We start from the raw sequence: 12,900 nt of genomic DNA, 5'->3' as shown, positions 1-12,900 counted from the left end.
ATTGTGTGTAAAATGACTCAAAAAGGGGAAAATAGGAGGAATAGTAGCCTACATGTTTAGCCCAGTTTTGATTTTTGTCAGATTTGATAGAGATTTGGCGCCATCTGCAGCCTTTATTCCTTTGTTTGCTTGCCTGGATGATTCATCATGTATAAACCTGTTTTACTTGTGGAACCTTGGACATTAATATAAATGGCAGCAAAAACAAAAGTTTGACTCAGAAATGAAACAGGTTACATTATATCCAACACACTCTCAGCGATACACAGTTCTGGTATTTTTGTTTAATCCTGTATTCAATCAGGTAGTCTAGTTGAGAAAGATCTCTTTTTCAAGACAGACTTGTGTACAATAAAAACCAATAAATATACATAAAATTCAAGCATAGACGGAATGATATTTCACCAACAAATATTATACATTCAAACAATTAAGAAAACAAATGGTTGATTGCAGAAACATAAGTACAACCTTTTCAAATGTTCAAGTAAGAAAAAACACTTTAACTTAAGTGTAAACTGGGAGGTACAGAACAAGTTAAGATGTTTGTAAAAAACAGAGTTTCTGCATTCTGTAACATAAACATTTCCATATTCAAATAGTAAATTGGAATCGCCATTGGATATGCACAGATAATTTGTAAGTAAGGTCAATTAATTGGTTTGCACGTTTTGTTGACCAGGCTTACGAGTTAAATCTCTGAGGAAAAGTAAGATGATTACTTTCCGTGGTGAAATTATGTGTTGGTTTAAGCACCTGAAACTGCAGAAACATTTTATAAACAAGACAATGTTACTGATTATAGATAACATTGGGATCCATAATCAGCACTCCACACACTAGTTATTTAGCATCTCATGTATATCATTGTACATCTTTGACAGGGTATACTTAATATGAGTATGTTAAATATGGTAATAATTCTCAGCATGTCAAAGATATAATGACAAAGACAATAAAACCAGAGAAACAGAAGGAGGGCACAGACACTAATCCAAGTGGACTATGTTGGCTAATAAGTCCCTTGGCATTAGTGGTGCCTCCGGTTATTATAACTCGTTAAGAACCATCTGGAACACATCAATGTATATTTTGTTAGGTCACAAATAGTACACTAAGCTGCACTTATCCTAATTTTTTATATAAAAAACATCAAATCATTTCCCAAACCTCAATCAACTCAAAAGACAGAAAAATAAAAAAACTCAGCTCTCATCAACTTCATTTCCAGCTTTCAGCAAACAGCATTCAGACGAAGTTAGTGTCTAACCTGTGATTTACAATGAAGAATACATGAAGGACAGAAACAGACAGCATGGACAATGTCGCCGATGCACTAAAACCTTATTTCCCCAGCAACACATATATGTGCTAATGATGATCATATTATACTGGGCTGTTTAAAAGAAGTGGACGTCATGGTGACGTCCACCATAGGTTTTGTGGAGACTCAAGTTTAGCATTTTGGTTAGCACCATACCGCCATTTGGTTATTTGTGACCATAGAGTGGAGCTGGGTAAGAGCAAGGTAGAGATTCGTACAGTTAGCTGCTAAAGCTAGCTCTAGCTTGGTTAGCAAGCTTCATCCATATGGGTCGTCAACTGTTCAATGTTAATTGGGATGTGTAGTGGAACATTTTATTATTATCATCCTTATTATTATCCTTATTATATCTTTCATATGTTTAAACCAAATGCTTCTTATTTCCTCTTGTTGTGCTTTTACCATTATTATTCTATTATATTCTCTTATGAGTTTCCCAGTCTCTGCAAGGCCACAGCTGTTTCAGCAGACTGGGAGACTCATACACAGTCAGACACATCACGAACTTCCCTGCTCTGAGAACCGTTATGCTATCTACTCAAGGCCACTGGGTGTCTCATCAACAATCTGACTGTGTGAACCCAGATTGTTCTCTTTCCCACTCCTTTTCTATATAACCTTTGCTTTTCCATTGTTCTGCGCACTCTCGCGCAGACTATCTTATACTCTGTGCGACTTGTGACATTATTATATTATTATATCGTGTATTTGAAGCTTCAAATAAATAACCAAAAGACAGCTTTGCTTGATTCACCATTTATTTGTATTGTTCATTTGACTTGTACTCTCCAGCCGTGTTTGGGCCCTAGATTTCCATAACAAATGGCGTTGTCGGCAGGATCTCTGTAAGTTAGATTGTGAACCACTCCACAGATTGGAACTCTACAGAAAAGAACACCTCCAAAAAGGAATAACTACATGCCCTGCTTTCCCTGGCCAGCTGACCATGGTCCAGGCTATTACAACCACCTGGACCCAAAGTGATGGCCGGGGCAGAGGAGGGGGTTTCCGAGGCCGGAGCAATAACTACAATCGCTGTTTTAACTGCGGACAGACGGGTCATCGGTTCGCTGAATGCCCACACGAGAAGAAGAAAAAGAACTTTTGATCGGATAAATCGGACCACAACAAAGACAATTCTTCAAACTAACAGTCGAGGGAGGGAGTGGAGGAGGAAGGAATTCGGTCGGGGGAGACGGACCCCATGCCAAGCAGCATCGAACCAGGGAAGTGACACACACACACACACACACACACACACACACACACACACACACACACACACACACACACACACACACACACACACACACACACACACACACACACGCATCATACATGCTATTGAGAAATTAGAAGAATTAGAGGACATGTCTGTGGTTAAAAAGGGTACATATTTGAAATATGACAGTGAATGTTTGCATTAAGAAATGTCCCACACATTTTTGGTTGATTCTGGGGCTACACATTCTGTGGTAAAAAAAAAAGGGGCAGATTTGCCTGAATGCAAATTTAGTGATAGATTTATTCATGTGCTGGGTTTATGAAAAGGAGAAGTTTCTGTACCACTTCAGAGTGGAGATAACGGTGTTGACAGTAATCCATTTCCCACATCAGTAAAAAACAGTTATTTTATCATCTGTCTGCCCAACACATTTACTGGGCAGAGATCTGGTTCTCCGGTTCGGCTTGGACCTCATTTTTCCACAAATGAGGGTCTTAAAGTCCGACAGCCATCTCCTACGATGGTTCAAAAAGTGTCATTTGATGATAAAGAACTGGTGAATGTGTATCAATGGGCTGCTGACATATCCTGATTTTCAGGAGTTGTTGCGTTTGACTGGTCAATGTGGTTTTCCACCTGCTGTGTGGAGGCTTCTCATTTTGCATTGTACTGCTAACGTGGTTGAAAGATCCGTGTAAATGCTATGATGAGAGTTTTACTGTTAGAATGTGTGAATGATGAGCTCATATTTAAAAATGTATTGGAATTCGCTGGGTAGCACTATCTCTGTTAGACTCACACACACACAAGACACAACCAGCTGTGTCAAATCCCAGGGGCGGTCCACACATTTCACTAGCCAGGGGGCCCCACTGATAGATGGAGGAATTTGGGTCCAATCGTTAAAGATTGGGAGTCAGTCACTGATTAGGCACCTACACACACAGAATATGTCATGTACTCTATGTCACGTGACATGTATCAAAGGAAAATGTGCACGAACGTAGCCGTTCTGCGCACATTGCTGTTGGTTGAGGATAAGGTAATTCTCATATCTCTGAGCTTCCTGCCGCGCTTTCAGATGTGCCATACTCACTCTGGGCAGCTCACAGATATGACGTAGGGTTAATGTCCACGTTCACGTATCGTACCCATTGAAACGTGAAGCTGTTGATGGCCAGTGTTTACCTCTCTGCTTAAACAAGGGGTCATTATTCCGTGTAACGATTCCAGTGTTTCCTGTCAAAAAGATCAGAGACAAACCTCCTGACGAGTGGAGATTTGTCCAGGATTTACGATGTAAATGCAGCTGTGCATGCACGCTCGTCCGGAATTCTTATCTGATTATTTCCCAAGTTCCAGCCTCTGCAACATATTTACTGCCATAGATGTCTCAAATGCATTTTTCAGTGTTCCGGTACACAAAGACAGTCAATTTTTGTTCACATTTGAATATAATGGTAAACCTTACACATTCACACGTTTGTGTTAAGACTAAATGTTAAAAAAGTCACTAAGCGACAGATGATGTCATTCTTGCGTATGTGTTCATAACACACGGCTGTTGTTATGCTTGCTGTGATGTTACCTTAGTCCGTTCTCTGCTTGTAATTATGCCGTTACAAGCTTCAAAGTTGTATTTATCATCTGAATTTGCCGAAACAAGTTTAATATTCTGAAAGCCAATACTTTGAAGATGTATAAGTGAGGTGTCTTGAGTAGTCAAAATTACCTACAAATCATTGTACACACGTGTACATATTATTCTATTTTTATGCAGCTCTGTGTGATTTTGTAGCTACAATTCAGACTAATATACTACCAGAAGTGGAATAAGTACTCAGATATTGTACTTGAGTAAAAGTAGAAGTACCAGAGTGTTACAGTAACAGTCCTGCATTCAAAATGTTCTTCAAGTAAAAGTAGAATCAGAATATAGTGAAAGTAAAGACAGTAAAAGTAGTCGTTGTGCAGATTGGTCCATTTCAGAATAATATATATGATATGTTTTATAATGATTGATCATGAAAGTGTTCTCAAAGCTGGTGAAGGTGCAGCTAGTCTGAAGTACTTTGTATTCTGCAGGGTAGCTTGTGGATTCACTCCAGGTGGAACTAAAGTCTGATTTAACACTTGATTATATTTCACATCATTCATCCACATCTGTGAAGTAACTAAAGGTATTACATACATGTAGTGAAGGAAAAGTACACCATGTACCTATGACTTATGTTCACTTCCAACCTAAAAGTACCTCAAAAATAGTAATCAATAATGTATTGAAAAGTTATTTGCTGATTGGTTTTTATATCGGCTCAGCCAGGTTATATGGGAGGCCCAGTCTACTTACACTCTAACAACAAATGCCTTGGCTAAACAAAGAAAATCAAGGCAATAGGTTGCATCGATGGTTATTGAGTTAAGACAACTTCTATTGAAATGTTGGTAAAGCAACAAAGTTATTTGGGTTAGGGGAGAAGGCTTTTCCTCTGCAATCAGAGGTGTTTTCAATTACCACTCACTTAATAATTGGTAGCATAAACACACGTTTTTAAGTTGATTACTCCAAAAGTTCCAACTTGTTTTACCGTATGATTTAAATCTAATCTTAAATTGTATGTACTTAATTACCACATGTTGAACATGAACACATGTTTTTAAGTTGACAACTATTTATAAATTAAGTTGCTCCAAATAATATTGTATCAATAGGGTTTTTCTCTTAGCTTTTTCATGTTTTTGCCTTTAAAGAAAGAAATTAATTGATTCCACAACAAAAATATTAGGCAATTCATTTTTTTTTGAACTGCAGGTGTTTATTTCAACACATGATGTTTCAAAAGGAGAGACTTCATTTAGTTTGAACATTGCCTGAAGACGGTTGACGTACTTTCCATGGTGTGCACCTAGACCGGACTTAAAGACAGACAGGTTTTTATTGTTTGGACTTAAAAGACGTTCCTCTGACCAACGCTGACCTCATTTTGTATGTTGATGGGTCTGCCTCTCGCGACCAAGGGGGCACTAATTTATTTGTTTGTTTTTTTTTGTTGGTTTTTTTTTTGTTGTTTTTTTTTCCTGTTGTTTCAGATTCTGCTGTACTCCGTTCTGGACCGCTTCCATGTCACCTCTCAGCACAGGCAGCAGAGCTCATCACACTAACTGAAGCCTGCACGTTTGCAGAAGGCAAAACCGTGACTATTTACACTGACTCACGATATGCTTTCGGGGTAGTACACGATTTTGGGGCTATTTGGAAGTGTAGACAATTTCTGAAATCTGATGGCAAACCAGTGCTTAACCATGTACTGGTTGCAGGCTTACTAGACGCCATTTTGCTCCCATCTGAGGTTGCAGTCTGTAAATGTGCCGCACACGCAAGCAGTACAGACCCAGTTTCCCTAGGAAATGCGTCTGCTGACTCAGCCGCAAAGGCAGCTGCCCTGATGATTCTCGCACCTCACGCACACTCATTTGTTAAAATCCCTGTCTCCTCCTTTACTGACAAAATGTCATCACTGACTTCCATGCAGCAGCTAGCTACGCCAGTTGAGAAGGCTCAATGGAAGGCTGCTGGGGCTGTTTTTGGGTTGGCCCAAATTCCAATCCATGTCTTCCCAGACATTTTTTCCCTCATTTCGCTAAGTTGACACATGGGTGGGATCATGTGTCAAAAGGGGGGATGTTAGAGTCTATAAATCAGGAGTGGTTCACAAGGGGGTTCACAGTAACAGCTCAAAAGCACTGTGAAGCATGCTAATCTGCATTATGCAAAATTACAAACTAACAAAATGCTGTGCAGACACAGGTCTGTCATGGACACAAGCTCTGCCCATTGTGCTGATGTACATGAGGATGCGGAAAAGAACACGGAGTCAACTCAGCCCATTTGAAATCCTTTTTGGGGCTCCTCCACAGATTCAGGCTCCAGGATGTCCTCTTCCCTCCACAACTTTGTGTGAGGATGCTATGTTGTCATATTGTGTTAACCTATCATCCACTTTAGCGACTGCCACTGGTCCGCTTCACCGCCTTCAACCGGGCGACTTCGTGCTGGTCAAGGATTTCCGGAGAAAGAGCTGGAAACCCAATCGTTGGCAAGGTCCCTACCAGGTGCTTCTCGTCACCCAGACAGCAGTCAAGGTCGCCGAGAGCTACATGGGTCCACGCCAGCCACTGCAAGGTCGTAGTCACAGGAAAGGAGAAACGATAGGAACAGACGACAACAAGTGACATGTCCAAGTCACCAACAGATGACAACAAGTGACATGTCCAAGTCACCAACAGATGACAACAAGTGACGTGTCCGAGTCACCAACAGAGATGACAACAAGTGACGTGTCCTAGTCACCACCAGCACCACACTTGCACTACATACACCAAAACACACTACACACAAGGTGTCACGAGCGAGTGCCAGCTGAGCGGTTCCATATGCTCTCTGGTTCCTCGTTTGTGTTATCAGTGTGCGGAGTCTGACGGTCCGTGTCACGAAATCGACCGAGAGAATACACTCACACACTCCATGGAACATTTCCCCCTCGTGATGAGGGCTCGCCTGGAGAGACGACAACGCAACCGTGAGCAATGTGAATGCTACTGGAGAGCCTGGACACTCATAGAATGGTTCCTCTGCATACATGCCATGATAGTTGTGTTAGGACTAGTCCTATATTTTATGTATCTATTTCAGCATACAGCATGTCAGCCAAAATCGAGGTATCTAAGAGGTACATGGGGAAAGCAGGGCGAACCACATTTATTTTATTTTGTTGTCTGTATGTATGTATCCGGCGCCGACCCGTGTGGCACATTTTACATAGACATCGCGCCCAAAACTCAGACCCGGAAAAACGTAAGCAACCTTTGACGCCACTATTGACATCCATAGGTACATCTACATTTAATCTATACATAGGCGATAATGACCATAGCAACATTGATGTGGGTCAGACCAGTAATGGGATCACCGGTAACGTCTAGTGGCACACTCTGAGATCATTCTTGCAGGCCGCAGGACAAAATGGGTCATGTTATGCATGCACCCTTTTCAACCAGGACTCATCAATGTCCGTGCCAGTTCGTCCGCGCTCTCTGACCCAGGTTGAACACCTCTGCGCGTTTATGGCTCTGACAAGGCCCATCAAGGGTGAAGACAGCGTAACCGAGTGGCGTTATGCTAGGCAGCTTCCCCCACCATGCAGCAATCGGTCTGACTCCTCTTTGCGTGCATCCACGCTTGACACCACATACGCAAAGTACCAACCCGTCAGCCATGTGCACCCCAGTCATTTGAGAGGGATGAAACACAACCTCTGCATCCAGAGAGTGTACCACAAAACGTCTCTTACACCACATTATTTTTTCCTAGGCACTACTACTGGTTGTACTCGCATCCTACGGAACACATGCGGTGACGGTGCTTACAAAATCTCGTATTGTCACATATCTGGTGCCCCTGAGAGAATCCTTTCTAACGTAGCATTCCCAGATGTTGAACATATTTCCCTCCAACTGGCCTGGCCCAGTGATGCTGGGTTTAGCGCGCCAGAAGATTACGTTTGGTTGTGCGGCAACAATCTCTATCAAGTTCTGGCTCCCCTTTGGATAGGGACATGCACTCTAGTGGATTTGAATCCAGCAGTCACTGTACTCACGTCCTTAATGCACACGACACATCATTACCCAGAGTTCCAACACCCCGACCACCACAAGGTAAAAAGAGATATGACGTCCGCTGGAGCTAAATTCATGGGTGGCCTGTTCCCATGGTGGGGTACAGTAAACAATGCCCATAAAATAGATACCTTACACGTCCGGCTAGAGAACCTCACTTAGGAGAGGACGCAAGGCTTCCAGGCTTTGACCCCATTCATAATAGCCTCTAGGAACATGCTCATGCAGCACCAATTCGCTCTTGACCTTTTGTTCGCCTCAAAGGGTGGCCTGTGTCATGTGATCGGTGACTTCTGTTGCACTTACATTCCCGACGCCACCAAGAACATCACTGACACCGTGCTGCATCTTAACAACCTGTTTGATTATCCCAATACTGAAGAAGTGCGTTTCCAGCATGGTGTCCTCAGCTTTCGTTCAGTATACTACTATTCCATTACAAGACAATCCTTTGCGCCACAGTGAGATAGATCAGCTAGAATCAGAAGAGTCTGATTCCGATTCATCAATATAATCATGTGTGTATCTCCTCTTTTATGCTTACATTATATTGGAGTCTGTCCTCCACAAAAACAGCCAGTTTTCTATGATATATTTGTGATGTGTTTACTTAAACCAGCGATGGAGTGTATTCATTGATGTGTTATATCAGTCTATCCTATCATTTGTTTTTTTCTATTGATCAAGTATGATCAAAAGGGGGGAATGTAGTGGAAAATTTTATTATTATCATCCTTATTATTATCCTTATTATATCTTTCATATGTTTAAACCAAATGCTTCTTATTTCCTCTTGTTGTGCTTTTACCATTATTATTCTATTATATTCTCTTATGAGTTTCCCAGTCTCTGCAAGGCCACAGCTGTTTCAGCAGACTGGGAGACTCATACACAGTCAGACACATCACGAACTTCCCTGCTCTGAGAACCGTTATGCTATCTACTCAAGGCCACTGGGTGTCTCATCAACAATCTGACTGTGTGAACCCAGATTGTTCTCTTTCCCACTCCTTTTCTATATAACCTTTGCTTTTCCATTGTTCTGCGCACTCTCGCGCAGACTATCTTATACTCTGTGCGACTTGTGACATTATTATATTATTATATCGTGTATTTGAAGCTTCAAATAAATAACCAAAAGACAGCTTTGCTTGATTCACCATTTATTTGTATTGTTCATTTGACTTGTACTCTCCAGCCGTGTTTGGGCCCTAGATTTCCATAACAGATGCTTAACTTAGCTGAAAAAACGACACGTGAGTGATAAGATTATAAAAAAAATGAACAGCAGACTTCTTAGTGTTTCTTAACTGAAATCTTAATGCAATCCTGCTCTATGCTCTATTTCACTCAAAATGGGACGATAGCAAACCAAACATCATGCTGTAGTGAAGACGTTTTAGAACTAGCAATTGAGACTGCAAATCCATTAGTAAAAGTATTACTAAGGTAATGAATCCAGTGAGAACAGGTTCATTTTTCCTATACATTTCTTTATATAATCTTACTTCTATCAAAAAAACATCAGAGACTCAGACAAACAAGAAATAATGCAACTGCTCCTATGTTCCCGCTGGATGTCGTATCAAGCCGCTTTTTCCAAAAGTCAGCTTGTTGTGCTGTCTCCAAATGGCCAAAGAATCAATGAGCCATCAGCCATAAAGTGCATAACTGCAGGCGTCCCTTCAGCCACCGGTCATGTTATCATTGGTTTTAACCCAGAGATTTTCAAATGGTCAATACTTATTCTGTGCTTTTCATTCAGTCTATGTATTGAGGTGAAGCTCACAGTCAGGTAGGACATGTCTTTTGACCAGGGGCTTAAAGTCTTTCCAAACACCTCTTTTGCACGTTTCCTGAAATGCTTCCCTACAATGACAAACAGGAAAGGGTTCACTGCGCTGTTGCTGTACGCCAAATATGTGGACAACTGTATGCCGATGTCCAGGACGTGACCCCAGAGGCATCCGGGTGTGACCTGGAAGTAATCCAGAGTGTCCAGGATGCGCATCACCTGGTGAGGTGTCCAGCAGAAGAGGAAGACAGCGAGCACGGCCAGAACCAATGAGGTGGCCTTCCTCTCCACCTTCACCCCAGGGAGCCAGAGGACTTCCCGGTCGCTCAGCACAGAAACAATGTGACGAGTGCAGTACCCCACCACGAGGACAGGGATTAGGAAGCCCAACACGTTCCTGGTGATGTTGTGGTGCAACCTCCATGCTGGGTGGGGGTAGGCTAAAATGCAGGCATCCACCCCGGGATCCTCTACGTACATCATTGTGCGGAAGAACAGTGTGGGGAGAGTGAAGAGGAAGCCCATCGTCCAGACCCCAAGGCAGATACGCTTGGCCCAGGAGGCTCTCCTTAGACGACTGGTGCTCATGGGCTTCACCAAGGCAAGATATCGGTCCACGCTGACCAGCATGAGGAACAGAACACTGCAGATGTAGTTCATAGAGATGGCCACATTGACCAGCTTACAGAGGACCTCTCCAAAGTCCCACTGGTAGCCCCGGGCGATGGTGACGGCCCAGAAGGGAAGGCAGGTCATCATGATGAGATCGGCAGCTGCCAGGTTCCCCAGGTAGATATCTGCCACGGTGCAGGGCTTCCTCTGCAGGCAGAACACACAGAGAACCAGGCCGTTCCCTACCAAGCCTACCATGCTGATAAGAGCCAGGTAGGCCGGCTGCAGGGAGGACAGCCACAGCCAGGCTTCAGTGTAGTTACTGCAGGGGTGCAGCTCTGGGGCCAGCGTGGGGAAGAACCAGTCTGAGGCATTCACACCCATTGGAAACTGGGAATGATAGAAGTAGTCATATTGAGTAAGTAAAGAGGGGAAACATCTGCAACGGGTGGTGAAGTGCATTGTCGAGACATGTTGTTACCTAAATACAACTCAGGACAAGGTTTTAAAAATCAATAAGTCCATACAAATAAATGCCATAAAATAAAATATTAAATTCAAAAGTTTTCACTATTAAAGTTATTATTTACTCAAACTGCAGCTCCTTAATGAACCTTTTGTCTTGTAAACGAATGCATCTTTTGACATAAAGTATGACTTTTCAAATTGACTCTTGACTTACATTAACCAAAAGACCTGGAGGAAATCGTGTTTACATTGTAAAAATGCAAAAGAGTTCCAAACAAAAAACTAAATATTATACATGCATTATGTAATAATCAACCAAATGGATCTAATTTATCTGTACATATCTGTTATATTCTTATTTGTATTCATGAACATTTTAGGAATGTAGCAACAATTGATGTTTCTTCCACTGAAAGATAATCTAATAATTGGGGAAAAACAAGTCATGAATCTCAAAGACTGGTTATTGTAGCCTAGCCCCACTCTTACATTCCTCTCAGGATTACATACTGTGATGAATACCTCTGCCTCCCTCACAGTTAGTGTGGAAATAAGCAATGTTTCATCACTTACGAGAAACAGATCGCAGAATGGATCAGCACAGCAGTGTACAGTACTCCCCCTCTACTGCTGGAAAAGCAACCTAGCTGTGTCAAACCTTTGTAGTTTTACCAGAAATCACTCCGCGTCTATTGTACATTACATTTCATTAAGCTGACACTTTTATCCAAAGAAAACACAAACAGGTGGTATTCCAATGCCCCAAAATCTGGTTTACTTTGGTCAATAGTGTCAACAAATGTTTTACCGGACTCCACAACTAGTCCAGCATTCAGCACTCAATACCAGTCTAAAGGTGTGCTCTCTTAAGCTATCAGTACATACAAGCACAAAGTGTATGAAACTGTCTTTTCTGTACATCACATATTAAACGTAAAGTCTAATCTAAATGGAAACGCTCGTAACACTTACTGTTTTCATTTTCTAAAAATTCCAAATAGGCCTATATAACTTCAATGTTCATCATCCTGGAGCAGATTAAGGACAAAATAAAAGCTTATTTTTGCATCATACTGCAATTTTTTAAAAACATTTTCCTTGACAGAATCCCTGGCTCATCTTGTCCCTATCCAGGCACTGAAAAACAAAAGGCCAGAAACAGCCGAGAAATATAATTTATTTTATTTATTTTCTTTATCTACTTTGTGGAAGCTTTTGTTACACTCACCTTATCTCCGTGGCTTTGCCCTTCCATCCAGATGTGCCTCAGTTCATTCCCAGCAGCTAATCGTCATGGTGATGTATAGCCTCCGCTGGAGTGAGCACTTGAAGACCGCTCACTTTTATAGATGCAGGCCCAGAGACCAACACTGCGTCATCAGCTCCCATCTGTTTCCCTCCGCAGCGCCTCTGTGTGTTCTGCCTCACCTAAATGGTATTTACTGTCCTGTCCTGCTTTCACTTCAACCTGACTCAGTGTTTGGGTTTAGTAATGCATAAGAACACACGTGTGCTGATATAAAAATAGAGTGACTATTTTTATTTTATTTTATATTTATGCATTTGTTATTTTGAAGTCCTAGCCTTTTTCTAGACATTTGAGTCACCACCCTAATTGTAGTATCATACATAATTCAAGATATGTTTTCATTTAATTGAGTTTTAAAGAGCTTATTCGGCAGAATAGTAAAAAGTATGTATAATGTCAGGTTTTTGTGCATGTAAATGGTCTGCAAAGACTAACATCCCAAAGTTCCCTCCACGGGGAGTTTCTCCCACACACTCAAATGCGCATGCTCT

The 12,900-nt window shown here is 41.8% G+C and overlaps 1 protein-coding gene across 1 annotated transcript; it reads right to left on the bottom strand.

Annotated features, from left to right (window-relative positions):
* Positions 1–1,632: 1,632 nt before the first annotated feature.
* Positions 1,633–12,425, bottom strand: LOC117440139 (B2 bradykinin receptor). The gene is made up of 2 exons (XM_034076406.2): positions 12,329–12,425; positions 1,633–11,022 (listed from the first exon to the last, which is right to left on the bottom strand). Exons 1-2 carry the CDS (start codon positions 12,353–12,355, stop codon positions 9,922–9,924), a joined length of 1,128 nt encoding a protein of 375 aa, XP_033932297.1. The 5' UTR covers positions 12,356–12,425; the 3' UTR covers positions 1,633–9,921.
* Between the last annotated feature and the right edge of the window lie 475 nt (positions 12,426–12,900).

This window comes from Pseudochaenichthys georgianus, chromosome 24 (genome assembly GCF_902827115.2).
Source record: "Pseudochaenichthys georgianus chromosome 24, fPseGeo1.2, whole genome shotgun sequence".
In the NCBI taxonomy this organism is placed as follows: domain Eukaryota; kingdom Metazoa; phylum Chordata; class Actinopteri; order Perciformes; family Channichthyidae; genus Pseudochaenichthys; species Pseudochaenichthys georgianus.
Note: the sequence above shows the minus strand (reverse complement) of the source record. Positions and strands in the feature narration are given on the sequence as shown.

Bases quoted from the DNA above. Each gene is read 5' to 3' on its own strand.
- LOC117440139 (XM_034076406.2), bottom strand. From the start codon at position 12,355: ATGGAAGGGCAAAGCCACGGAGATAAG. The intron at 11,023-12,328 runs GTGAGTGTAACA...TATCATTCCCAG, and splicing joins GGCAAAGCCACGGAGATAAG to TTTCCAATGGGTGTGAATGC.